At 34.7% G+C, this 27,997-nt stretch overlaps 3 protein-coding genes and 1 long non-coding RNA gene across 9 annotated transcripts; all 4 read right to left on the minus strand.

The window, feature by feature from the left end:
- Nucleotides 1-8,852: 8,852 nt before the first annotated feature.
- Nucleotides 8,853-9,485, minus strand: LOC135121272 (uncharacterized). The gene is made up of 3 exons (XR_010278913.1): nucleotides 9,396-9,485; nucleotides 9,205-9,345; nucleotides 8,853-9,022 (listed from the first exon to the last, which is right to left on the minus strand). It is a non-coding gene; the product is annotated as an uncharacterized LOC135121272 (long non-coding RNA).
- Nucleotides 9,486-10,607: 1,122 nt separating this feature from the next.
- On the minus strand, nucleotides 10,608-14,325 carry LOC135121282 (uncharacterized). 4 transcript variants are annotated; one of them, XM_064045598.1, is made up of 14 exons: nucleotides 14,183-14,325; nucleotides 13,893-14,129; nucleotides 13,697-13,795; nucleotides 13,486-13,639; nucleotides 12,834-12,887; nucleotides 12,722-12,777; nucleotides 12,413-12,625; nucleotides 12,097-12,360; nucleotides 11,908-12,041; nucleotides 11,755-11,856; nucleotides 11,481-11,700; nucleotides 11,251-11,335; nucleotides 11,068-11,194; nucleotides 10,608-10,836 (listed from the first exon to the last, which is right to left on the minus strand). In XM_064045598.1, exons 1-14 carry the CDS (start codon nucleotides 14,279-14,281, stop codon nucleotides 10,638-10,640), a joined length of 2,043 nt encoding a protein of 680 aa, XP_063901668.1. In that variant the 5' UTR covers nucleotides 14,282-14,325; the 3' UTR covers nucleotides 10,608-10,637. The 4 variants fall into 4 exon arrangements, with proteins under 4 accessions (XP_063901668.1, XP_063901667.1, XP_063901666.1 ...); XM_064045597.1 differs by having other exon boundaries at nucleotides 12,413-12,618; nucleotides 12,667-12,777; XM_064045596.1 differs by having other exon boundaries at nucleotides 11,281-11,335; nucleotides 12,413-12,777.
- Nucleotides 14,326-16,803: 2,478 nt separating this feature from the next.
- LOC135121284 (uncharacterized) lies at nucleotides 16,804-19,164 on the minus strand. 3 transcript variants are annotated; one of them, XR_010278917.1, is made up of 12 exons: nucleotides 19,023-19,164; nucleotides 18,847-18,972; nucleotides 18,650-18,795; nucleotides 18,456-18,593; nucleotides 18,315-18,405; nucleotides 18,200-18,261; nucleotides 18,093-18,141; nucleotides 17,633-17,752; nucleotides 17,459-17,581; nucleotides 17,334-17,378; nucleotides 17,027-17,275; nucleotides 16,804-16,966 (listed from the first exon to the last, which is right to left on the minus strand). XR_010278917.1 is itself a non-coding variant. In XM_064045602.1 (11 exons), exons 1-11 carry the CDS (start codon nucleotides 19,105-19,107, stop codon nucleotides 17,145-17,147), a joined length of 1,116 nt encoding a protein of 371 aa, XP_063901672.1. In that variant the 5' UTR covers nucleotides 19,108-19,164; the 3' UTR covers nucleotides 16,804-17,144. The 3 variants fall into 3 exon arrangements, 2 of the variants coding, with proteins under 2 accessions (XP_063901672.1, XP_063901673.1); XM_064045602.1 differs by having other exon boundaries at nucleotides 16,804-17,275; XM_064045603.1 differs by lacking the exons at nucleotides 16,804-16,966; nucleotides 17,334-17,378 and having other exon boundaries at nucleotides 17,173-17,288.
- A 5,506-nt stretch (nucleotides 19,165-24,670) lies between these two features.
- LOC135121289 (uncharacterized) lies at nucleotides 24,671-27,389 on the minus strand. The gene is made up of 10 exons (XM_064045608.1): nucleotides 27,090-27,389; nucleotides 26,957-27,004; nucleotides 26,715-26,896; nucleotides 26,326-26,602; nucleotides 26,040-26,275; nucleotides 25,901-25,988; nucleotides 25,636-25,770; nucleotides 25,461-25,577; nucleotides 24,825-25,394; nucleotides 24,671-24,772 (listed from the first exon to the last, which is right to left on the minus strand). The coding sequence occupies exons 3-10, from the start codon at nucleotides 26,738-26,740 to the stop codon at nucleotides 24,671-24,673; spliced, it is 1,551 nt and encodes a 516-aa protein (XP_063901678.1). The 5' UTR covers nucleotides 26,741-26,896; nucleotides 26,957-27,004; nucleotides 27,090-27,389.
- Between the last annotated feature and the right edge of the window lie 608 nt (nucleotides 27,390-27,997).

Below are 27,997 nucleotides of genomic sequence, written 5' to 3' on the forward strand. Positions count from 1 at the left end.
GGGGTCTATAGTAGACCCACTTCATTTGAAGAGCTCAAAAACCAACAATAAAACCCCCCAGTCCATATCAGACCTCTGATTAAGAGACGCCAAATATGAGGGCAAGATATATGAACTCTTGTTTTTCAGGCGATAGAAAATTTTAAGAGATCAACCCTCGAGTTAAGGAGGAATTGAAAGCATGGTTTAACGAAAGCAGGGCGAACTAATCAGTATCTTCTGGGCCAGAGAATAATTCCCTATGGGTATAAACAAGGACCATTAGATCTACTGAGACTAGGGGCATAACACTTCTCATCCATGGCGCTAGATGCCCTCCAAAATAATAGAGGCAGTTGCCGACTCATGGGAAGCCCACCCAACTATGCTAGAGTCCAAGGAAATTGAACACCACCCCAAGCATGGGGTCCACCTTAGTTATAGCTTACCTTTTAAAACAACATATGCAACAAGATTAAGTCCATCACCAGTGCGGCACTTAAAACTATTATTCAATCCCTTAATGCAAGGAATGCCTCGAGTCTCGACGGTATTTTTAATATAATGCTTAAAAACCTTTCTCGGATTTAAAAATTGGTCGATAAAACGCATGACTACTGTTATAGCCCTAAAGTGTTTGCGTTTTGTACCTTATTTGACAGTCACAAGCAATTTTGTTGTTAGGATGAGTTTATAGCAAGCCACCCTCTTGGTTGGAAAATTTTAGGTTTTGTTATATTCCTTATAATAGAGCGCTTTGTTACTTTTGTTCTCGAGTGTTATGCTTAACTCTCAGTTGTTCCCTATTTTTCTTATAGTTTTAATTTAATATAATTGTTCTTAGCGTATTTTCTGAATATTATTTATAGATTTAGTTGCTTTATTATTTCTATCAAGTTTTGGAATTTCTATTACTCTGCTTCCTATTACATTCGCGCTTATCTTCATAGAACGTGATTATTTTTACGTTGGTTATCACAACTATCTACCTCTTCAAGCGGTGGAAATTAGCAGAAGTAGTTTTTATCCCTAAAACTAGACCCTCTAGCCGTTTTATTAGAATTATCGCCCAATAAGCTTGTTGTTTTGCCTAGCAAAGGTGGTAGAATCGGTGACCTTTTCAAGATTACAAGAATTTGTGGTTAGTACGCGCGTTTTGTCTAATTTTTAATTGTTTTTAATTGGGTTTTTGAGAAAAAACTTTATTATTCATCAGATATTCAGGCTTATGGATAAAGCTACGAAAGCTTATACCAATAGAAGAGTAACAGGTGTGGTCTTTTTATATATATTGAATAAACTTCAGATAAAATATGGCGCGATAATCTAGTCTTCAAAATAATTACTGCCAGCTCTCTTTTTACTTAACGCGATGGTACACGCATACCTAACGGATAGAACCTTTACTGTTAGAGTAAGTTTGTTAAGCCCCCTGTTAGACAATTAAAGGTGGGTGTCCCACAAAGTTCCTTGCTACCCTCTTTATTTTTTTCTATCTACATGTCTTTCATAATTATAACAAGAAGCAGGTTACTCCCCTCAAGCCCCCAAAAAAAAAATCTCTTACTACGCCAAACTATCACTCCTCGAAATAAGGTTAAATATCTCGGGGTACGCAAGTCAGTGGATTAACCTGGACTCCGCGTCTTTCTTACGTCTTTCTCCAACCAGAGAAGCTATAACGGTTTTTATCCCTCACCATGAAGGAAAGCAAATTGCATCTAAAAACAAAGATCTGTTATACAAATCGATTATGCGCCCAACCGCCTCTATTGCCTGAGCTTATTCTCCAAGCAAACCTATTCATCGACTACAAATGTTACATGATCGCGTCCTGAGGATGGTGATGAACGCCCCTTGGTTCGTGCGCAACAGTCCACTACATAGAGGATGCAACCTCGAGCTTATTGAAGAATATCTTTATACATTAAGGAGCTGGCTTTATAGAGCCTGTGCTCGCCACAACATACTAATTAGGGAAGCTCTTGGATATGACTCTTGTTGATACACCAAGTACTCGCTGCCAAATATTTTATAGGTCGACTAAAGGGGGGATGTGCTAATTATAGTTTATTTTATTGTGTTGGTGTTTATATCCCTTTCTGACCGGTATCTAAGCCTTTTAACTCTTTTAAAATTAATTGTAAACAAATTTATATGTATACATAGAGATGTACAGATGTGACTAAAAAAAAAATCACTAAAAAAAATTAACACGACTGCCAGTCTATTTTTCATGAACCTTTATTATATACTAACCGCTAAGCGACGAAATAATCAATAGTAGCCATTAAATTGCCTTAAATGGTAATTTGCGTCAAAACTTGTGAACTGGTATTTTTTCCTCAACAGTTAACTTATCATGTATATTTCTTAATAATATAACGGTACTGAAACTTAACTATTTCTCTAAATGTTTTTTTTTTGTTACTTTGCTATTGCGTCTTTATTGATATATACTATTTTACTTAATGATCAGGCACATTCGTTCTTCTCGTTGATGGCGGAATAAATCGTTAGGGGAGTCATGGTTTCTGCGTCTTCTCTCAACAGAGGAAATTGATTAAGAGATTATATATCACGCCTGTGGTAATACAGTGCTATAAATAAATTAATAGAAATGTGCCACGGTGCACGTTGAATTTTCAAGTAGGTCCCTTAACATTCCGCTCTAGTGTTTTGCCAATTTTACGTCAAATATTACTTGTAAATTTCCTAAGTCGATAGTTATTGGCTAAGAGCCAAATTAAAATCCTTATGAACTTTTTAACGCTACGAAAAAAATGATTAGGCCCTTCTAGATTAGTACAAGTAACCCACGGGAGATATCAAAAATTAACTACTCTTGGTGCATTGAAAACATGAGGTCGCGTTTGTTATATAACAATATTTTTTATAACCTTATACTTCCTGTTAAGTTAACCCGCTATAAAATTGGCAAATTAAAAAAACGGTGGTACATAATAGGATGAGAGATTCACATGGCTTTATGTATTATGATTATTACTACAGTTCCTAGATATTTTTACTTATAACTATACTTAGTTTGCATTGGCTTCCGCAAGTCGTCTCAACAGTTATATATATGTACGTAGCAGTATACCAACAAAAAGCGTGGGCTTCGCGCTAAATAAGTTAAAAAAAACTTTCTTTAATTTGGTTAATTTTGTGTCTTAATTATACTCGAGACTAACCGTCCTACCAAATGTTAGTGTACATAGCTATACCTTTATTAAATGATGTTAAATCCGTTTTATATAAAATAGGAAGCAATATTCGAGCGAAACTTGTACAGATACAACAAATACGCTAATTAACGTTCATAGTGCAGCTTTATGTTCTACAAATATTGCTACTACTCCTACTAATAAATTTTTTAATAATAATGGTAATAACAATAATAATTACAAAGCTCTTAATAAGTAAAACTTACATGGTTACATATAAATTTGTTAAAATAAACAAAAGTTGTTCAGTTGGCGTTATGTACAATTTTACTTATAAAATTAACATTTTAAGTTATCGTTCCTGTGATAAAAACTTGTATTGTATGACAATTTTTTACTTCATAATCGGAAAGACAACTATTATCCTGAAGTTTTCTTCCTTTATAAAAAAATAGTTGTTGCGTAGGTTTAAACTTGTCTTCTTCATTAACACACTCTTTTAATTCTAAAATAGTAGTGCTTTCTGTGACCTATTTATAAAGAATTATCTTGCGGTTTTCAAAAATAATAACTTAAGCAACCTTCCACTTATGTATTATCTGATGGGGTGCTACTACCAACCGAACTTTTATAAAGTCGGCGTTAGCTTTAAACTTCCTGCTAGCTAAGTTGATTATAATCAATAAAATAATTGTTATAATTATGTGTGAGCAGTGCATAAAACAAAACCTTTCATATATTTTGGAAATTCGTAATGATGAGAGTTACTACTGTGATTAGCGTTGTTATTAGTGTAATTCGGACTAAGTCTATCGTTTGGAAAGCATCTATCTTCTGTAAAAAAGGATTTCACGTCCTCGAGTTTAATATTTTTAGGATAATTTAAACAAAAAAGTGGCAGCTCATAATAAAAGCCCGAGTTGTCAAAACTACTAAAAATTTGTCCTTTAATAAGATAAGGTTTCACGCATAAATTTATTAATAGTAAGGGAAATGTCACCAAGAAAACTATATATCTTACCGGTGGGAAAGATGACGTTTACACTTTCAAGTATGATTCGAGCTTGGTGCAAATCTGAAAATTCAACAGCTAACCGTAAGGCATCCCAGACCTCTTTATTGCCCCCCTTAGACTTACAATTTTCCCAAAATTGTTTTCTTTTTCTCAATACTTCACTCACGGTGACAGGAAATTCTGATTCCCACTCTGAAGAAAGTAATTAAAAATATGCTGCACACCTAATTATAAAACATGCTACCTACATTAAGGGCTCTTAAATCAAAACTGGCTATAGAAATTATTAGTGTAAAATAGCATGAAATTTAAAAAGGTTAGAAATATAGTACCCCTCTTTTTATTATGTTGTTTTTCTAAAATATTTTTTGACTTGAAATCAACTCTGGTATAGCAGCTTTGAAAAGCCCCCATAATAACTAGCTCTGTAATAGTAATAGTAGTATTTTTTGGTGGTGTGGACAGCAGTATACAACTAGATAAATTAAGCGACCACCAATTTTCATTATACAAGTAACGTAAAACCACTTTATTTGCTTAACAACGCAGAGACCATTTTAACGTTATACTGACTATTTTAAATTGGTTAAACAATATATAAAGAGGGATGAAATCGTCAAATGAGATTTTGATGAATTACTTTATTTGGCAGAAGTTCTTAAAAAATTTAATCTTCCAATCAGAAAATATGCAATACTAAAAAATTATCCCTTTTCTATAGCCACTTGCTCTCGTACGGTAGTTTGATTATATTAACTGTAGCATCTTTGACAGAGATGGGTTAGAAGGAGGAAAACAGAAATAAATTTATTAAATTAATTTTTTTTTCACCATTAAAAGACTTGAGGTAGTAGGCACGTTTTATTTAAAGGTATTTTACATTAATGGAGATTATACAATGCGAGTCTGCTTTTTGTATAAGTCGTTGTTAGCTATATTTGGCACACACTTTTATGAAAATTCCGCATGTTTCACGAACTAAAAAAAAGGCTAATCGAAGCTAGCAAGTTACATAGTATTTGGGAAGAGTGGCTGCCCTTTATACAATGTCAACAAACGAAATACTAAAGTTACAGAGGTAATTATTTCTTGGACCTTTAATGGGGTATGAAGGCTCCTAATTAAAAGCATAATTAATGTCAATTTTTTATTCAACTATTAAGTACAAAATTTTAAATTTTTAATATAATTTTCCTTTATTAATAACATAGAAGAATTACTAATTTCGAGTAATATATTAGTTGTGTTCTTATAATTTAAGATTCCAGGTGTTATTAGTAACCCTCTACAATACCAATCCAGTCGTTTTTTAGTTTTTTTGTTTCTGTTTTGTTTTGAAATTCAATCTATTAGTAAGCCCTGCAGACGAAAATGAACAGCTGCAAGATAAAGAGGTGCTAATTAAGAGATAAATCCCTACATATTTTTTTTAGGGCGTGTCATACTACGGCCGATCTTCTAAGGGAACTTAAGCTGCATAACCTATATTCCCTTCTTATACAAAGGTTAGGGCACGAGTACCCACCAGTATATGCTCCTTATAGAGCTATAATGAGTATCCTGAAGGACTGAAAAAGTGGGAAATATTCGGCCAGATCTTCCACCATTTGGTCTGGGGTGGTAGAAAAACGCTAAAAACCACCACCGAATGAGGCAGGCCTGGCACAGACCCGAGACCACCCGGAGACACCCTCTATGAGGCCCTCACTTAGAAGATAGAAATCCCTAATTCTTTATTTATTTATTTTTTTTTTAAAATTGTACAGTCGCTATGCATAGCACATCTTTGCTGCTTAATCCTTGTTCTCTCTTAAACTATAAGGGTTAAAGAAGGATCCAGACCTCCCGAAGAGTCTTCAGCTACAATGTTTTTGCGTACCCATGGGCAAGTTAGAGGAAGAAAGAAGTACGCAGCAACGACCAAACCAAAAAAAAACGACTTTAAAATCAAGAATACTTAGAGTATATTAAGTAAATAAGATCAGTAAATAATAATAATAATAATAATAATAATAATAATAATAATAATAATAAAGTGTAACGTAAATATTATAATATAAATGAGTTAACGACAAATGAGTGGGTGATAAATCAAGGCCAAAGGAAGCGGTCTTAAGAAGTGACTAGGTCTTTCATACCTGTTATACTGGTCTGGGATATAACTAACAGCGGTGGCTAATGAACTATTGGTATGTCCACTGTATTCTTTATAGCATTTAGTTGCAATTTGTAAGAACAAGGTCTTGATTGCTTTCATTTGGCAGTCACGATGTAACTAAGCACTACGTATGGATCATGGATCATTAATGGTTACTCTGAGGAGTTAGTTTCGAAAATCTGCAGCCTAATTATATGACTCTCGGTAGGACCAACAAACGGAAGCATTCACACCATAATTGGCGAGTAATGGATTTATATAAAAGTAGCTTGTTTTTAAGGTGAGGTTTCCCGTGCCTACATATTAATGGGTATAGGACATTCTTGGCAGCGTTCATTTATCTCAGGAAATACTCAACATGGGCGTTCCAGTTAATTTACTATTTATATTAATCCCTAAGGACATAACGCGAGAACTCCACGTGATAACAATTTTAAAAATATATGTAGAGTTTGATTTTCAATAATAACCCTTCTTTTTTTTGAAATTATCCTTTCTGCACTCTTAGAAGCATTGATAGTTACTTCCAATTAGTAAATCAGGTTTCCAGTGTACAACTAAAGTTTTAAGTATTTAATAGTCAGTGCAGTGGAATTAGAGCGCAGAATATAGCTTTGTAGTCCGCATATTAGGCAACTGATACGGTAGTTAATCTGTAGAAGTCTGCCATATAAATGCGAATAAAAGCGGGTGATAAAAGTGATCCTCGAGGGACTCCAACGTTAAATCTCCCAGATTTGAATTAACTGTTCCTATACGGACTGTGAATTTTCTATGTAATAAATAACTTTTTGTCATCTGGACTAAGGGTCAAGGAAAGTTAAACTCATCCCTCCTACAGACAGTTCCTCTGTGCCAAACTATATCGGAAGCTTTCTCAACATCTAAAAATACTATTGCGGATTATTTTCGATCGTTAAAGGCTTTAGTAACATTCTGGAACTCTTAGAATCGGTTGAGTGTTTTTAACGGAAACCACTTTGGCACTAGAATTATGTTCTTTTTTTCTTTCGCAAAGTTTTTTTATCTTTCGAGTGTCACAGCCTCCGCTACTTTGCCGATGCTGGATAGTAAACTTATGGGCCGAGAGCCCTTAATAAAGTTTCCTGGTCTTTTTAATTTGGAAATACTTTATTAAGTGTAAATGTATATATATTTATAGATATATGGTGCGCTAGTGAACTAATCATACATTTATTAGATTAAATGCTTTAATTAAATAACATTTAGTCTTTTAATCTAAAAATTACATCATAGCAATTTACTAGTGTATTAAGCCTTCAAACTTGGTTACCGAGGAATTCTTAAAACAGGTTGTTTTATTTATCTATTATTTGGTAAACGTTTTAACATATGCAAAGCCTTATTATCCTTTGAATTTAAATAATTGCCATCATATAAGATACACACAACTCGAAAAGCAGAATTTACCAAATATAGTTCTTTTAGTTATGCCTTGGCTTCTAGTACTGTAATAATTGTGGTGTTCCCAGACGCCTAACTCTAATGACCCAACATTCTTTAAAGCGCCTTAACTTTTGGCCAGGACGTCTAAAGCTTGAGCGATATTGAAGACCAGTAATGATTAAGAGGTAGAAGTAAGGGCAAAGGGGAATATTTGAGGTAGAATGCAAACAGCACAGGTGTACAGTACCTGAGGCTACGCACTTGCCCGGGGTTAAAATATATCTCGGGTATAGTGCGAAGCATTTTAGTATAAGATCTCCATTTTGCCTATTTTTCTCTTCTAGTTAATTAAGAGATACCTTAGTATAAACGGAAGTACTACGTTAAGGGCAGTCATAAATAACAATTAAAATTGCTTTTACACCCTAAATTAAAGTAAGACGTCATTGTCGACTTCAGCTAAGAGTAATAACTTTTTTAAATTGATCATTGTAAACCTCATATTAGTGGTTAGTAATGAGCAGAAAGAATTAAGGGGACACCTTAGTGAGATTATGTGTAAAGAACTGCAAGCTTCAGAAGATGAAATGGGTTTTAAGCTGGAAGAATGTCGTAAATGCAACTATTGCGAGCAAAGCCTTTTAGTAAGGCGGAGGGGCATAGAGTATTTTGTCGCTGTTAAGTTTCTTACGAAACTTAAATAACATTTTTAATTGACTTAAAAAAATGGTTAGCTATAGCCATCTGTGTCTCTATTGATGGATGGTGGGTTTCCTGTATTACTGGAAAGTAGAGTTCTTCTTCGAGTTGGAGCTTGAGAGTGCTTGGAAGTTCTTGCTGTTAGTATAAAGTTTGTTTAAGAGCATTATATTTTAATTTAAATAAATTTCCATGATCGCAGTTTTTATTAAAGTCATCGGTTAAAAACCATATAGTGGCCCACCCTTTAACAACAACAAAAGATTTAAAACTCCGTTACGATTTTACAATTCTGGAGATCGTAAGGTTCTCTGACGATGAACTTATAGGAGTTAAAATATATAAAAAGTAGTAAAGAAAAAAAAGTTAAACTATTTAACTTAAAGCTAAATAGTTAACGGAGCTAAGATCTTAGAGCAAGAGCGGAGTTAATGCACAACTATATCAAAGCTGCCCACAAACGGAGACAGTATGTAAGGAAAGAATGTAGAATAGGTATAGAACTTAGATATTGGATGTAGAAGCAAAAGTAACTTGAGGAGAAAATATGCCACAGGCGCCTTACATAGAGAAAGTAGCAGAATCAGTTTCCTCACTCTAAGGTTAGAAACCTTAAATATCTGTTTAAGCGCTAAAAACTCTAACTATAAAATTATCATGCATTGGTGGCATTTAACATAATATTTAATGAAAAATGTGATAGGGGAGCACGCTAGGGAAACATCAATTTTAGAATTTTATGTACTGACTTATAAACGTGAAGGAAATGGAGATGAAACCAAGTGCGGTAAAAGGAGGCCTTGAATGAAGAAAAGTTTGTTAAAGTAGCGGTTGAACAATGGTGCCGAATTTTGATGTTAAGAGGGAGAGGGGCAAGTGAAATTGTGAATTTGAAAAAAACCTTATGGCTTTGTGGTGTTCTGGAATAAATAGGAAGGACGGGACAAATTTGGCTAAAAAGATATACAACCTTCAATGGGGCCCTTGTAAAAGAAGCGTCATAAAAATAGAGCCATTAAAGGTTAAACTGAAAGATAAGATTCTGTCAGCTTGGCCAGAGTACGAGATTAAAGATAGGAATAAGGTTTTGTTATAATAAAAAATGTGAAAAGCTATTAAAAGTCGAGCTTCTGGAGACGACCAATAGAGAGCGGAACATATGCAAGTTGTAGTGGAGAAACCTAACGCAGAACAAGCCAAGTGGGAGAGGTGCACCAAGAGCCTGATATATTAACGAGGATGCGCGACGCCTCTCAAGTTCTTAATAAGAGATGTATAATAGAGATAGAGGACACCTGATAAAAGAGACAATTTTTTTTTTGACAGTTGGAGGTAAGAATATTTTTAGTTCATTGGATAACGCAAAGGGATTTATTAGAGGAATATTACACAACTTCTAGAAATTCTTTGCGTTTACAATGCCAGACGGAAGTAGGATGCAATAGACAGTGTTACCGTTCGGCTCTTTCAATGCACCATTCGACTATTAAATAAGTATGTGTATCATTACTAACGTCTGGTGGAATACGCCTGTTCATGCGGGTGATTCTCTGGTCGCATGTGATTCCAAAGAAGAACACTTTAGATTATGTGAACTTGCGGAAAAGTAGAAAACCTATAACATTATTCAGGTTTGAAAAGTGTTGCTTTGCCAAGAACTGGGTGAAGAGTTGAGGAGAGGACCTACGTATCTTTTGCTTAAACGTAGGAAAAAACCAAGAACAATTGCACCCTGCGCAACTAATAGGCCTCTGCGACTGATGACCATTGCATCTTAATTCGCGCTGATTTTTTGAATATGTTAATAGGTACCAGTGGGTTCAAGATCTTACATACGAATTGTGGATAGGCGCACGCTCCCATGACCGTGCTTGGGCTTTGGGCACACACTTATCGTTCGTAAACCTCTACACACTTAAATTTATGTGTACACGAATAATGTTGAGATGACTCTACAGACTACACCAAATAATAAGTTATTAGCAGAACTAAACGGTCTGCTCTCGGTTTTATTGAGTGATCTGCACCAATGGATAATAAAAAAATTACCTTTCGTAAAACACCTAGTAACTTAAAGCCACACTGTTCTAAAATTTAAATATAGTTAATAAATTTGCTACAATAATATTTTTATAGAAAAATAAAAGTTTTTAAAGTTCGTATTTAACCATTACATTGACTATCGAAGATGCCCTACCAATGAGACAATCATTCAAAAATCATATAACGACTTTATGCGCAGGATTTTTTCAGAGCAAAATGCGGATAAGTTCTTAGCGGTGTTGACATCTTGACGAAAGCAAAATAGCATAAGGCGAGTAATATTTTCAAGAGAGTTGTCCTGCAGAGATGAAGGCTCACTCGAAACCACAGAAAACGTCGTCATAAGTTGCGAAAAAGCCGTGACCAGTCTGTCAGTATGAATAATTAACAAAGATAGAGCAAGTTTCTCTTACAGTGAGAGGCTAAAAGAAAAATGATATAGTCCAAAAGTTGTATTCTTTATGTACATACTTTTTAAAAGCGTTATATACTTTTTTAAACTCTTTACTTACAATTCAAGTATATGTGATAAGTCAAACTAAACACTGCAGTGCGAGTTTTAGAGAAAGAAAGATATGCAATAAGGATTTGCACAACACCTGGAGGAGTCGGAGTATTCGAAAACAGGAGGCAGTTGGTGTAAAGGTCGAAGTGTTTCTACAATTATACTTAAAAGTTCTAAAAGATGCTGAAAAGCGGGCCTCCAGAAGAGTAGAAAAGAAGAATCTAGTAAGAATATAATATGTATACACCTATAAAAGGTGAGTGTATTCAAAAATAACCCAAAGAATTAAGTTTCGTAATATACGCACCGGCAACTAATTTTAAGTGCCGCAGAAGGGATTCGGGAGTAAAGTCAATTAATATCTACAGCAAAGAGCATACATAACAATTAAGTTGTCGAACAGACGACATAAGCACTACAACGTTCTTAACTATTATAAACTACAAGCCAATAAAAAAACTAATTCACAGCCGCGTATAACAACATAATATATAAATTAATTTATACCAAACTGGACTTGAGGCACAAAAAGTCGCGCTCAGCAACCTCAAAACTCGCATTTGCACATAATTTAATATCTTCGTGTACAATTTCCATCATCTCCAGTTCTTTATTACTACTTTTATAATCTCCATTAGTATCACTTTCTACTTCGTCAACATCAATTTTTTTAATTTTCTCAGCAAAAGAATCTTTTAGGTGCTCCATAGAAGACCACGCGCAATTCCTATTAGTATGTAATAATTAAAGAATTAATGTTAGAAGAGACACCATAACTTACCGCGTCATAGTATCGACTGGAAGTAACTCGATGATAGTCTGACACTTACTTATGAGAGAAAACAGGAAGGATAGCGTGAAGGACTCCGTCGATAACAACATGCTAAGAGAATGTAGGGTACGATGAGGAGCGACAACAAACACAAAGTTATACCGCTCGTTAAAGGCGACGCTTCTCAGTAAATACTGGAGTCTGAGATTATCAGGAAAAAGAGTGCTGGCGCTCTCAGCGGCCTTCTGTAGCTCGGAAGTGACATCCGCGGTCGCTTCCAGCTCTTCGCAGCTTCCCTACAAATAGACTTAGTAGTGGGAGAATAAAAGAAAAAAGGAGCTTGAAAAGTACACTGGCAACCGAGACACAGAAGGAGCACCAACGCAACACCTGGAGGACTTGCTCCAACGGGACCCTGATTGTGTGCGGTTCAGAAGAGACCCCATTGGGAGAGGACAGAAGAGAATTTTTTTTGGGGGTGGGTCGAACACGTGATCTAAGGGCGTTATAGAGAAGAGTTTTCAATTGATTTATTGAGGAGATGGCGACTCGCTTCTTTTTATCGTGTTGAGGAAACGACTTGACGGCCTTCAAAATATTTTCCATGCACTGAACCTGATTGAGGGTGATGTAAACATAACAAATAAAAATAAATAAATAAATAGACCGTTTCGCAGTGTGACAGCGGGCTCTTTGCTAAGGCATCAAGCGCGTTTTTGGCTAAAAGGAAGGTGCGCGTCTCAATAACTTTGATGTCCTTCAGAAATGAAAGACTGTCAGCATCGAGCGAACCTTTACCACTAAAAAGTTTTTCCGCCGTTCTAAAAGTTGTCGAAGTCCAAAAAGAGCCCGACTTTAAAATTTTTTGGCTGTCTATTTGCTTTAATAGAGCAGTTTCGAGGGTATAAGAAGAAAAGCAACTCCAGCACTCAGAAAGCAAAAAAGAGGGGTCGCTGCGCTCAAAAGGTGGTGATACCTCCAGTTTAGAAATGGGCGCTCCTACTTCAATGCAAGACGGCTCTAAGTTGATGCCTTCCACAGTCAGACAATTATAACCGAAACATATGCAAAACATAACAAAGCTCCACCTCTCAAAGTTTTTAACAGAGTTGGCAGGGTCTCAACATCGCAAACTTGGATCCCTTTAAAAGCCCAAAAGTGAGCAATACCGATAACGTTACAGTCATTAGCTATTATTAAGCAATATGCGTAATGGCATTTACTACTATTAGCTAAGTATCTAATTATACGCGAAAACTGAATTTTGCAAACTTCAGGCTAAAAAAGTATTTAAGATGTTTTTCAAAAATTTAAAAAAGAAAACTAGAGGAAAACCAAACAAAAAATGACTAGAAGAAGTCGGTAAAACGGCTTTGAAGCTACACTGTTTAAGTTTCGGTGGTCTCTCATAAATATAGTTAATCTTTTTCTAAGTTAAAGTAATATTAAACAATATTTTCAGGGAACTTCAGAATCAAAAATAACTGGGTTTAGGTATAGAAAGAACTGCACTGTAGATATATAAGGCAAAAAGTAGAAAAAATAATAATACTCATTTTACTAATTTATAACACATACAAGCCGCAATAATCATGGGAAGGACAGGAAAAAAATAAAAATTAAATATATATTAATGTCCAAGAAGCTAAAGAAAAAGTGGTAAATCCAGAAAAAAATAATGATTTAGTATAACAACGCTTTATAAAAAGAAATTATGTATTAGTAACAGTAAAGAATTACCATGAACCAAGGCCTTCACGCTCAAGTTTCTATCGTTGGTCACAAGAATTACAGTTTCTGGTACAGCAACAACACTGTTGGCTTTATTTGAGCTTTGAAATGATTTCTTTTTCAAAAAATAAAGACAACACTGAAGAATGCGATCATCGGCACTCTTAGAAACAAAGAATATCGAATACCATATTGACAACTTATAAATTGTATAGACAACCTCAACCGTGCAGTCAACCAATTGTTCTGTTTCATAAATAGTTTGACCCCTTACTAAAGGATCTTTAACTTGAAACCACTGAAGCAAGGTACGAGTGGCCTAGAAATAGAAATTATATATTTTGTAGAAAGAGTGTAGGAAGTCCATTACATACATACATAAGAACAGTTATACAAATAAGAGGAAGGGGCCATACCATCCTCGCCTGAACGGCAACGTCCTCTTTACGTGAAGATTTAAGTTTATCTAATTCTGTTAAAACTATCCATGGAATAATTAAAAGGGTTTTTGAGTTTTTCTTGGGAACAAAAAGTGAAGCCTTTAACTTTACAATTAAGGACAAGTGTGAAAGCAAAACATTGGTATCCCAAACAATGAATAAGTCGGATGAGTCATTTTTCAAACTAACTTGTTCACTTAGATCCTCAGAGTGCTAAAATTAAAAATATTATTCAAAAATATATAAATTTTTACCATAGTTTGTACCAACTTTTTAACGTCATAATTAGGTGAAGGTAAAGAATGAAGCCAATCTCGTTTGTAATCACTTTGTTGAGCTTCTTTCATAGGAACATCCGAATTCATCTTTATAAAAGTATTAGATATTCCAAACTTACATCTTAAAACACTTCCACAGGAATCTGGAGAATGACTATAATCCCGCCGGTCAACCGGCTCACGGAATAGCTTCGAAAAACTAGGATCATGTGACCGAAGCCCTTCACTTTTTCGTTACTCCCTTATCTTGACGCCCCTCTTGCATTTTACTATTGTTCTAAAGTGTAGTGGCGTCTTGAATTTTTTTTATTTTATACGAAGGTCAATATACCCAGAGGCCCTTAAACCGTTGCTTCACTGCTAAAAGAACTTTTAATTACACTCATATAAAGACAAATTATGATATTTTAAAAAGAAAAAAAAAACTATTTAAAACGGTTATCAAGACGTTCCACCTTTTAGTATTTTTTTGGCAGCATCAAATACATATTATCTTCCAAGACAGGCCTAATAAAATTTGTTATCTTTAATTAGAGTTCACTGGAGGTCAAAGTTTACGTTGACTTTTGACGAATGAACGTTGTTCCAACGGACTAATCAAATATTATTTTGTTTTTATAATAGGTACTTCATCTGCTTGCTTTCATTATATAATTGCCTGTAGTGTGCTAGTTGAAGCTTACGAACTTTTTTGGGGTGGGGGGGGGGTGAAATATAGAATACTATAGAAGTTACCTACATATACTGCTTTACTACAGATATTGCTAACGTGAGAATCAAAATTGACCCATTCATTAAACCTCTTACGCTATAGATATGCAACCAGGAAAGTTAGATAGAAATTACTGTTGGTACCCGAGTACGTGACTTTCTGCCCCTTTAAAATGAGGTGTTCACCGAATAAAATTAGTGGCCAAATTTTGCAAGGAAGACAATAACGCATCATAGTAACAATACTTCCTCCTTTTTTAATTTATATTTAATTAAAAGTTTAAAAGGTTGTCCGTTTATATAAAAGAACGTCTTTGAAGAAAGACTCTTAGACCATAAATTCACTGTAACGGTTATAACTCTACAAAAACGTTAAAATTAAATTTTGTAATTGCAAAGGACTTAATGTACTGTATTGTGGTACAAAATCCAAAAGCTGTCATATAAGAACAGATTTTACTATACTAATAATTTTGAACGGATCTTGATTTAGTTAAAATAGCTGTAGCAGTATTATACCGCCGAGGTCCGACTTCAATAACAGATTAAACAACTTTAAATTTTGTAAATAAGTTATGGTACAAAAGACATTTTAAGATGCAGAACTGGCTATCTCTTTACGAAAAAGATAATTTAACGACGAAACACTTTAATGGCCTCAACCCAGTTAACTTTACAAAAAAGTCTTTGGCCCGCCAACTAAATCAGTGCTTAAATTGAAATTAAAAAAAAAAATTAAAACTTTTGTACTATGCTCAATAAGCATTATCGACTTCTGCTAAAATAAGAGATTTTGCCGACGAATAGCTGTTTTCAAAATAGCTTGGCAGCTGGAACAAAGATTTTTTTATCTATAAGTGAGTAAGAGAAGTCGTCTACATGGTAACAAGTCATATAATTTGGAATTGGAATCAGGGAAGGCCAGGAGCATCGGGACACCCGACTTGAGAGTTGCAATACTTAAGTTTGCAGTCAGAATAATAGTCTTCACTTATATATAATGTAAATACCGTGTAAATTCTCGAACATTAATATTATTCCTCTGGGTCATCAGAAAAGGAGCGCTTCTGTTCTTGTTTAAGTACATGCTTATTTATTATTGAAAAGCCTATTAAGTTGCTGCTTCGTTGAGTGTTGTCTGTCATAATAAGCTATTTTGAATACAAGATTATCAACAGTAACTTATTATGGGAGGATAAAAGTTACTATAATACTTATAATTAATAATTAAAAAACTTTAAAACAGTTGCTATTAACAAAGTTATTTATAAAAAAACTAAATATGGTTTTTTCAACGATATATTTATACCACCCTTTCTGTACGAATTTTTATAATTCAGAAAAAGAAGTTTTCAGTTCTTTAAAACAACTCGTGATAGGTAGGTAAAAGGCAAACTTTATCGAATATAAAAAAACTGTTCACGCGGAAGCAAAAAAAACGAAGAGATCGTATTGACAGACAAGTAGCTTTGGTCACACATTCTTACAAGAGTCCAAGCTCTTCATGTATATTTATCGTTAACATTTTGTCCTTAACTATTTCTAGTTTGGCTCCTGTTTAGCCCAGCTGGCAACTATATTAAGATTTAAACTTTTTATGGCCATAAATAACCTGGCGACTATCTCACACATAAAAAATTCTTCAGCTCTTTAAGATTAAAATAACTAAGTTTTTTATATTTTATATACAATATGCAAGCTCAAAGAGGACGCCATCGACATAATCAAATCTTTAGGCCGTATATCTGCGTTTTTAGCTAGTTCTGTGTGCAAGTATTCTTTCAATTCTTGCCCTAGTAGTAGCAAATCAGGGCACGTGCGCTGGTGTCTAGGCTAAAATGTTATGTACAAACTTTATGATGTTTATTTTCAACTCAAAGAAGCAAACTTGCCTTTAATCATAAAACTATTACAACAACTCAAAGCTCTGAATGAATAAAAAGCTCTTCGGAGGCCTCGGAGGGTTTGGGGCAAACGTACGGAGTTTCGAAATCAATTTCGTAAAAACAGCGCTTTCGTTCTTTTATGGATAAAAAGCGGTCCTCTTTTCCACAAAAAAGTCTGTTTAGTTGAGAGAAGATAACACAGCAGCAGAACTATATGGGGAGTCGAGAGTCGCACTTTACATCAGTGGAACGATGCAAATCACCGCTGCAGGGCGCGCCATGGCTATACCGCATGACCTTCAGGGGACCATCCTCACCATCTATCCGCAACAGTCAGAGGCAAGAAAACAAACTTATGATAGATGAAAAGTCCCTTCAGAAGGGCGGTCTTCCCAGGAAAAGTTTTTTCCAGCACTCACTACTCCAGGATGCTGCACAACTTCTTTAAACATGCACAACTCATAACTGAATTCTCCGTCGCTCCCTGCAAAAGACTCCTACAGCTCAGAAGCCAAAAAATGTTTTTAACAAAAGTAATTAACCAGTGAAACATTCACGCGCAAGAACACGAAAAATATTATTTTCACCTGAAATTATAAAGAATTTGAAGATATAAAATTGTTGTAAAGTAAAAAATTTAACTTCTTTTATACGTATAATAACGAACCGAAATCGATAGAAGAGAGTTGTTGAAGATCAGCAACTTTTGCCTTTAACTCATTAATTTCGACTTCTAAATCATTTTTACACGCTCTTTTTTCTTTTTCAACATTAAGTAAAAATTTAGTTTCTAAAAAATAATACCAGAGTTATATAATAACTTTGACAATAATAGAGATACCGTTCGAATAATTTAAATGCTCGTCCAGCTCCTGCGGCACAAACTTTTTTTTACCCCAATAATCTCCATCCGAAATGAAGTTGTCAAGTGACGCAAGATCTTCAGCATCTTCTACGTCTTCTAATATAACAGTAACTTTAATAAGTGAAGAGCAAAACAACAGAATTAAAAAACAATTCTACTACAAGTAAAGAAGATTAAAAATAACAAAGTTCGAAGCTAATTATAAAAGTAAAAAAAAAAAGTAGTTCAAGTTGGTATAAAGTGAAAACTCAGGAATAAATTGTAAGCTTAACAAATAGTCAATAGGCAAAGGTTCGAATAGAATAAAAATTAATTTTTAAAAAGGTTAATATTTTACGGCTAAACAAAGATTATTAATAATGCTGTAAAGTAAATATTATAAGTATAGAGCAGTGTAGCAATAAAAAGTAAAAAAATATAAAACTAGATTAAATACCACTTATAAACGAATCTTCTTCGTCATTACCATTATTAGCCAAGTCTCCCTTTATATATAAATTAAAATTAGCCGTGTTGCTAGCATGAGGGTATAAGAATTAAAACTGATTTTATAGGATCTGATGTATTTTCTGTTGGCTCGGTTGGCTCTTCAAAATCTCCGTTTACTGAAATTTTAATAACATAATACTAACGTTGAAGAGTATATAAATTATACTACGCGATAGCAACTCTCTTTCTTTGCTAACAGCATATTTAGCAGCTTCAAGAGCGGACTGATGATTGCTGGCTGCTACTGCAAGCTCACGCTCCTGCAGGCACGATAAAAATTTTCACTGGCGCTAAAGTCTAAACTATCGACCTTTTGGGTTAATTGTCCTCTAAAAGTCTGAAGATCAAGTGCATCTTTTCGTAAAAGTTCTTCTGCTAACACAATAGCTTTCTCTTTAAGTGACTGCGCTCCCCGAAGAAGTTCCTGAAGCTTATAGGCGTTCTCTCTCTAGCAAATAGAAAGTAACCATTCCAATATTATAGTTTTATTATTTAGACAAGTGCCTCTTGTTCTAAACAAGAATTTTGGCATAAGTCTTCAAATTCGTCGGAGCCATCACAGCAGTCGCAAACCAAATCATCCACAAAAGATGAAGGTATAATTTTAGGATTATGGCCTTCATTATTACAATAAAAGACTCCGTGAGGACCTTTTAAAATTACTATAAGGACCTAGAATCCGAAAAACAAAATAAGCCCACAGGCATTGGTGCCGGGCTCGTCAGTTCCATCTACGCAGTCGCAATAATTGTCGTTAATAACTCCTAGATCGTGACTACTGTTACCGTCGCACACGAATTTATTATTGCCAACGTATTTGCTTACATCTATAAATTTAAATAACCGTTACTTACACACGTAATAAAAGTAGAGTAACCTTCAACTTTAATGCCTCTCACATGGCAAAGAGAAGGAAGCTCAAAATATAAAAGGAGGATTAAAATACTATAAAATATATTCATGAACGTAGATCCCTAAAGAAAGAACATAAAGTAGGGTATTTCACACTACGACGGAAAAGGGGAAGGCGCCGGTTTTACAGAAAGTCAGAACAAAGGTATTTTAATTTCATTTGCACGGTCATTAAGGGGCAGAAACTCATCAAAGGTGGTCGAGTCCTAACACGAGCGTAGGCATGGGGAACGCAAATTTATCCGAATTCCCTTATTCTAGGCCAGATGACCCGACTACACCAGAAGGAAGCACTGATATATCGGACACTGCAGTATTAAAAATATATATATACATGACTGCAAGTATTAATTCTATTCACGATTTATCCTCCACCAAACTTCGATTCATATTGAGCCGAGAGATACTGTTTTTTCCTGGAAGATTAAAAACTAATGAAAATAATTTGTTTACCAATTTTTTAGACAATATTGGACTAAAATCTATATAAATATACTTTTCACTCGCCTTCAGAGACAGGTATCGATGATGCAGCCAATCATCTAGAATAACAATCCTAAATGCTTAAGATTTGTCTCAACTCCTAAGCGTTCTAGATCCTTTAATTATTAATGTACCTCGCTATTTAGCAAATGATTATAAGAGGATACTGCCTTAAATTAAAATCTATAAACAGGTTTTTTTAGGATCAAAAAAGCCTACAACAAAGTTAATGATTTATTGAAGAAGGAAAATTAGTACAAGAGCCCTTTCGTCTTCTTTTGACTTTGCTACTAGCGAGGAACGAAAGCTTATCATACTAACTTAGCCAATAGTGTCAACATTTTACCAATGGTACATACTTTCAACCAGTTTGAGAAGTAAGCATATTTGTTAGTGTTATTATCTGTCCTAATGGAAATTTAAAAAGGATCTCTGAGCAAATTACTAGAGAGAGAGCAGAGTTGTACTTTACTTTTATCCAGAGCACACCGCAGGGAGCGCGATTATATACAATATCTTGTAAATAACACTATTAGCCTTCATTGCCACTGCGAGATTAGCTAAGCCACTCAGTAACTATGTCAGCTTCCCTAGTACAGACAGTTCAATTAGTAATTTATTGTTTAAGGTTAACTAGCCTCTTCCTTTGGCTAAAGATATAACTGGTGCAGCGGCCCAGGGGTAGGGCATTTTGTTTCTGCCATCACTCATTGCCGGAGCCTTCATAACGTTTGCTTTCGACTTTGCTACTCGTATAGAAGGTTATCTTACTATAACAACTTAGTCAGTCTTACCAAGAATTCACCCAAGGGCCAAGAGGAACTGCTAGTCAATTGCCAAACAACACACCACTGACGCATAAAAGTACCAGGATTATGGATAATCTCAATGTATACTACCAAAGAGCTGATTAAAGTTGTTACACTCACATGAGGTTTTGCAATTTTTAAACTCTCTAGAACCCTGTGCTGAAAGCAGCTCGTGACTTTACGTGGTAGCGTACGACCCTTTTGTAAAAGGACCGTTAGGAAGAACTCTATCACATGGGTAACCTGTCGTCTAATTAACACTCTTAGCAGGATACCTCTGGCATCCAGTTTGATGCTTGAAAGAATATGTCTAAAACAACCTAAGCTAAGATAGAACCATTATCAGGACTGATGCGCCAACATTAAATAACTTCATTACAACTGTTTAGAATTGAATCCCCTTTCAGCACGAATTAAAAATTACTTTAATTGAGTTAAGTATTTATTGTTTATTAGGTACCTTTAAAATCTATTGATACAATATATAGGTATTACATATTTTTTTTAAAAACAGTGGTTCGTTCATTTTTTTTACTTTCTTTCCTTTTTCGGATTTTACCGTGTCTGTAGTGTTTTAGTTTTCCGTTAGTCTAGAGGAACAGCTTGTTAATGTAACATTTTAGTCTAGAGGGCGTTATAGTGGGGGCTAATATAGCTTAGTAGAGGACAACTAAGTAAATACTTAGTTAACTAATTTCATTGAATACTTTAAACACAAACTAGGGGGAAAAAAGCTAAAATGTTTAATGCTGCGGATTAACGTTATGGAAATTTTAAAGACTCCTCAGCCCTTAATGCGATTTATAAAGCATACCACCTTATTTTTAAAAGAAAAATGGTGTTGCACATACTGCCAGAGATAGTTCTAACATATTTGCAAAACATTTGTCCTCGTTTCCAGAGAGTTCCATGACGACGCACGAAAGGTATCTCGGCTTAAAGGGACTGATGAAGAAAAAAGGGGAAGCGGTTCATTTAGTGCCCCGTAGAGGAAGGGTATATATACCCTTAAATAGGGCAAGCATAAAACACGTGCGGTACATAGTCACGTGGTACAGTAGACAGAAACTTGATTTACTAAAGTTAACCAACAGCGACCTTCAACTATAATTTAGACGATCTTTATTTTGTTAGAGGCAAAAAATATGAAATATAATCAACTCGTTGAAGATCAGGAAAACTCAAAGACCAGATGGTCTATCCTACTAACTCTAAAATATTTTACTACTAAGGCTATTGCCTATGTAAACGAACTTTCTTAATTCGATGTTACCTATAGCTTACTTTCCAAATTTTTGAACTTAGCAGAAGTTGTTTTATTTAGAAATTAAAGATAAAAAGGAACTTATTCGCGCATAAGATTACTTTCCTGCATTGGTAAAGTTGCTAAGGATGTGATACTAGCAAGCTAAAAAAATTTTGCGTAAGAAAAAATCATTATTCCATAATGTCAGTTGGTTTCCATGAAATTCACTACACATCTCAACAGATTCTATGACATTCAGAATGTGTTACTGAAAAAAAGTATACCGCAATATATTTTAGACGTTGAGATAGCCTTCGATAAAGTTTGTCATAAAGGACGTGTCTATAAGATCGCCAAGTTTAACTATCCTATCCTTAGTTCATACGACACAAAATTGTTCATTAGATAGAATATCCACAGTTTGTATAGAAACATTGAAGACTCTCAAGGATCATTTTTTTCGCCCCTTCTATTCGCGAGTTATATGGCAGAACGGCAAGCACTACCTTGCAGCTCTAGATCGACGACACTGACTATTAAACACTTACGTCTTCATTAATGCAGCTATAATAATTTTAGAAAAAGGGTTTACATTCAAAACCGACAAACTCTACATATATTAAAAACTGTTATTCCGTGGGGCTGTCAGTTAAGTACTTAGGAGGTTTTACAAATTATTAATAACTTGGAAGACTCAGTTTAGTATGTTTTGAGAATAATGGATGCTGCCAAGTTTGTAGTGTACCCATTAATATGTAGACCCAGTAAACTTTGCATTATATATTAGCTGCTTTTATATAACTTATAATTCTCCCAATTAAGTTGAATGCTTTTGTTGTTGGTCCTACTCTGTGCGTTATATATGTAGACTGCAGATTATTTAAAACAAAAACCGGGGGGAGTGCACTGGCGAAAAGCATTTCAAACCACCCTATCTGAAAAGTCAAATCTCCAAAAACTTAGTTCTGAGGTGGGTAACCAGGAGGCTACCACGTACTGCACTTACCTCAGAAAAACGGAGCATCAATGATACTTCTCCAGGAGATGTACGGGCACCTACTTGCGCCCAAATCAAGACTAAACTTTCCGAAAAAATCATTGATAATAATAAACAAAAACCACAGAATATTCACAGATTCTTCATGGTCCATACGTAATGCTTGGTTACTTCGTGACTGATAGATTTGTTCTTACAAAAAATATAGTGAACATACCAATATTTTGTTAGCGACTGCTGTTAGTTCTAACCCAGACTGGTATAACCGGTATAAAAGACCTAAATACATCTTAAGGGCGCTTCCATTGAGCCTCGATTTACCACCCTAATTATTGTTGTTAATTCTTAATATAATATAAACTAATTTTCACTTTATTATTATTATTATTTAATGATAAATAATTTATGTATAATAATTACATGATAAGTAATCCTGCCTGCAAAATTGTAATAGAATTTATGAGGGTGTATGCTCGCAACCATCCAAAGACTGAAAGAGATAGTCGAGATTATACGTAAAGCTATAATACTGCGACCTTGTGCATCTTTCTCAAGTCGTTTTTATTCCTTACCATGCAGAAAAAGCAAATGCTTCTAAAAACAAACCTGTTTCAAACCCTATGATAATCTACGCCTCCATTGCCCGTGCCTATTCCTCAAGCAAACATATTCATCGCCTACAAATACAACTAAATCGCGTTTTAAAAAATGGTGTTGAACGCCCCTTTATTGTGCGCAACAGGCAACTAAATATAAGTGTAATCTCTAGTCTGTTCATAACATCTTTATTCACGGAACTGGCTAACTAGAGCAGGTGTTACGTACTAACAAGACATGCTCTTGATTAAAAATCGTTATTACACCAAGAACTCGTGACCAAAACATTTCTTAGACCTACTGAGTGAGGGGGGGAGTAGGACCTTATAAGTACAGTTTATTTTTTTTTATCCAACGGTACTGAAACTTAACTGTTCTATATGATTTATTGTTCTATTTTTTTTAAAAATCCATTTTTTTATTATTACCTTTTTTGGCTATCACGTCTTGATTAATCTGTACTATGAAGCTGAGACGATAAAGCGCGTATGTTCTGTTGATGGCGTTATGTCATGGAAGTCGAAGCTTTCGAATCCTTATTAATAATAAAGGGAAAGTAAACTGGGCTGCAATTAATTATAAATTACGCCTGTTGTAAGCCAGTGCTAAAATAAAAAACCACGACTTTGAGCATGCACGTAAATGCTCTTAACCGCTAGGCTGTTCTAATATTTTTGGATTTAAGCAGGAATAGGCCTTCAAATCTCGTTTATTCAGCTTGGTATACTTTTGTTACTAATTTTTTAATTAGAGAATTTCACATTCTTTTGACCCATGGTTTGTGTGCCCTTACATTTCTAGATTAGTAAGTTTTTGTGCTTAGTGTCAAATAATACTAAAATTTTTTTGGTTTATTTTTCGTCTATGATAGAGGGTCAAAAATTAAGTAAAAATCCTTTTTAAATTTCCAGCGTGTAGGACCTAAAATGAGTATTAACCCTTTCGTATTTTTTCTGTAACTACGTAAGCTGAGAAAACTATCGCATATACCAACTGACAACTTAATTCTATATCACCTTCGACCTATACCGCACTAAAACACCTATTCCTTACGCTAAAAAACCGAGTATACCGCATTACATGTATCGCAAAAACTAAAAATTTCTTCCTAAAAATATAATATCAGAAGATAAGTATTTAGCAAAAAAAAAAAAAAGATTTTTACTTTACTGTAATACTGCGGTAGGTAACTTAATTAAACACATATTCATAAAATAACAAAAACGCGTGAGATTTCAAAACAGTTTCTACAGATACAATTTTTAATTCAGAGTCTGAAGCATAGCACCAAACTTCGGAGTTCTCTATATACTTCTTATCTTTGTCTTCACTATAAATAGAGTCTTTCATATTATTTGCATTAAACGTTGTGCTACAAATGAAGTTTTCGTTATTATAACGGCTGTTTCGATTAAACCCAAGGGAAGAAATTTTCGAGTAGGAAACATAATGGCCACTATTCAACGTTCCTGTATGCTCGATCACACCCTGCAATTTATAAAGGCAACTAGAGGGGGTCGCATGCCTGTATTCGCCAAAAGAATTTTCTTTTGCAGGAACTTTACAAGTAGAAGAACAAAATTCTGACAAATCCAGATAAAGATGGAAAGGGACGAACCCATATAATTTTTTAACTCGAAAGTCAGCATCACAAAAAGCAAAGCGTTTTATCGCAATAGTCAACACATGTGGAAGGGTCAGAATAGCGCTCTGCCTAACTGCATCAACTAAGATGGTCGGCTGCCCTTCAGCCGCTTTTACACTTTCACTCGAATCTTCCCACTCCGCACTTTTACTACTACTACTGTGGTGTACGCGAGTACAATTTGAACATGCATATTGGTTACACCCTCTCAATTTTTCCACTTTGAAATAGTGGCGGAGTAAACAATACAAATCAAGGGGCGACGAAGTTTTTAAGGTTGGTTGATTAGAAATAAGCAACTGGAGAAAAGAGAGGTTGACAGAAGACGACATATTAAAGTTTTTGTTTCTTTCAAACAAAAGTTTTTTTCTTTGTTCGGTGACGGCTTTCTGAAGTTCAGAAGTCGTGTAGTTATCCTTTACACGAATGGTGAGCAGCGAGCCATCAAGATCGCGGACAAAGAACTGCGATATGCCACCTGATTCGGCCTTGTCAGCTGCTATAGAGGAACAGAGTGGAAGAACTACTGAAGAGTCACTGCATCGAGACACACCGTTACCCTATTAAGAGGATAATATAACAGTAAATGGAATATAAAATTCATTAACTGATATACATATAAGCACTTTTGCTTTATTAGATTTAATAATAAAATTTTTTCTGCCGGTCCCTCTATCAACAAAATGATCAGCCTTCGATAAAGAGATGTGAATATCATAAAAAGGTTCTTCAGTCGAATATTCCTGCGAGAATGGAAAAGATTTAAGGGGACCACCAAAAAGTGTGATAATAGGGTATAACCTCGTGACAGCTTAAACATTTGACCACGTGCAACAGTTTTCCTTCAAAGATTGCGCCAACAAGGGTTGAAAGTGAGCTCGTAGTAGAGTTCTCAAGATGTGTAGAGTCAGATGACTTCAGAATGTTAAGCCGGGACTTTTAGCGAGAAAAAAAGTGATAAATATACAATTTAATGAGGCTAACAGAAGCAAGAAATATTAGAAAGATGTTTAAATATTTTTAAAACTATAAATATTAAAAATTGGAAAGCCTAAGAGAAGTTCACCTGTTTTTCTTCTGAGATTAGCAATTCTAAAATAAGTCGAAAGAGCTTATGGGCATCCCCCTGTTGGTTTTTCTTAAAGTAAGAAGAACTAAATCTTATTAAAAAGGGGGAAAAGAACCAATCTATAATATAAACTTACGCCTTCTCTACTAAACCAAACAACTTTGAAGGATCGATAATACGGTCTCTCGACTCAAGCAAACCAGATTTACAATTGGCAGTGTCACAAAAGAGTTTAAAGAAAGAAGATAAGGTGCTGGTGAACTCGCCTACGGGGCGATCCCCAATGCTGCTGAGCGGGGAAGATTGGATCAAGAGATCTTTTTCATGCGTGGAAGTTAGGTAGAATACGAGAGGTCTCAAGTTCGCAAGATTCTATATAGAAAAGAATAAATAATAGTTTGAATAAAAATTACAACTTTTACCTGTAATAAGGAATTAAAATAACAGGTGTTGCCCAAGTTTTTCAAACCAACCAAAGAAAAATCAGTAGGTTTTTTGTTATTAGCAAGGTTTAGTAGGTTTTCATTACTAATAACCACATTATTATCGCCAACACTCAAAAAACTGCTACTATTTTTAGAAGTGATAGTAATATTTGGAGAAGATTTCCAGCCTTTGAGGAAAACTTTAAGAGATTTTTGTGCCCGTATAAGTTCATTTTTCCTCAAGATGGACACAACGGAATCGCAAGAATAGCAGCTAAGGGTTAGGGAAGAGCAAAAGGTGTAAGGTAAAAGGTAAAAGTTAAAAGTATTGTTGTAAACTTTTATAATCTTAGCTGTTAATTTAAAAATTAAAAAAAAAAGCATACAAAGCGAGTGAGGCGTCGAAGGACATTTGCAAAGCATGTGTTGGACTTTTAACAAAATGAGCAAAGTTATGTCTAAACGAGGAGCAGCCAACAAAACCGCAATATAGGCATACATGCAAACTAGCTTGCTCTTCACAACTCTTGGTAATAAATTTGAGCGACGTTTTTATAAATGTAAATTTCTAATATAGCAAGAATAGAATTATACAAATACACAACATGTTCCCAAAAAGGTTTTCAACCGCTTTTTAAATAACCGATAGCACACCGAATTTTTCCAATGTTGGCACCTATAACCAAGTAGGCAAGCATTACTACCAAAAGCTAAAATTTAATGAAAAACTAATATATTAAGGAAGGCAAAGACAGAAGTACCCATTATAATCCGCTTTATTTACAGAGCCAGTGGACATACGAAATATTGAATGCATCGAAAAAGCGTAGTCAACGACCTCATAAACGCACTAACCCCCTCTGGACCACGTTCTTATTTTCGGTAGCATTCTGTAGTATTTTAACTGGGTTCTATGCAAGAGTATATAGTCAAACATGTGTTCTCATAAAAAAAATAAAAGAAATAAAAATTGTTATAAAGATAAGGAACATAATAAGTAATGGGTTTTTCCGTGGCTCGATTCAGTCAACAACGAACTTATATTACTTCGAGCTCTACTGGGAACATTCCACTAGAGTTTCTAGGAAGAGCCGTATTTTTGACGGATGCTTGATCCCTTTTACTATTACGATATAAATTAAGCATAGGAAAATATTATTAAAATTACTCTGGTAAAATTTAATCAGTTTTACAAACATTGAAAAATGACTGTTAAAGGTGTGAATACAGTGAGAAACTAAGCGATAAAGCGTGTGGTTGTACTGCAGGTTGTACTGCAAAAACCTTTGTTTTATTTTGTGGTTAGTATCCAATAAAAATTATTAATTTAAATATTATCAATATGAAATGTTAAAATAGGAACCTATAAAATGTCCAAATAATAATTTTTTAATAGTAAATCCTACAGCTCCTTATAGTTTACGAAGTTTAACGAATTTTTTAAAAATTCCTAGGTAGCCGACATGCTTTTGGCAAGGTCTACGTTATAAGTTTTACAAATCAAACTAATTGCTTCTATATGTTGAGCAGTGTTTATAAAGAAAGGACTTCGAGTTTATAACTGTTTTAAATTATAGGCGAAAGATAAATTTTAGGGAGGATAAAAAATTCCCCGAAAACCGTAAAGTAGCTAATCGAGATAGATGTAATCTAAAAGAGCGTGCTATCC

This window comes from Zophobas morio, unplaced genomic scaffold (assembly GCF_036711695.1).
Source record: "Zophobas morio isolate AGI-343-1 ecotype UQ-CSIRO unplaced genomic scaffold, CSIRO_AGI_Zmor_V1 ptg000546l, whole genome shotgun sequence".
Lineage (NCBI taxonomy): Eukaryota > Metazoa > Arthropoda > Insecta > Coleoptera > Tenebrionidae > Zophobas > Zophobas morio.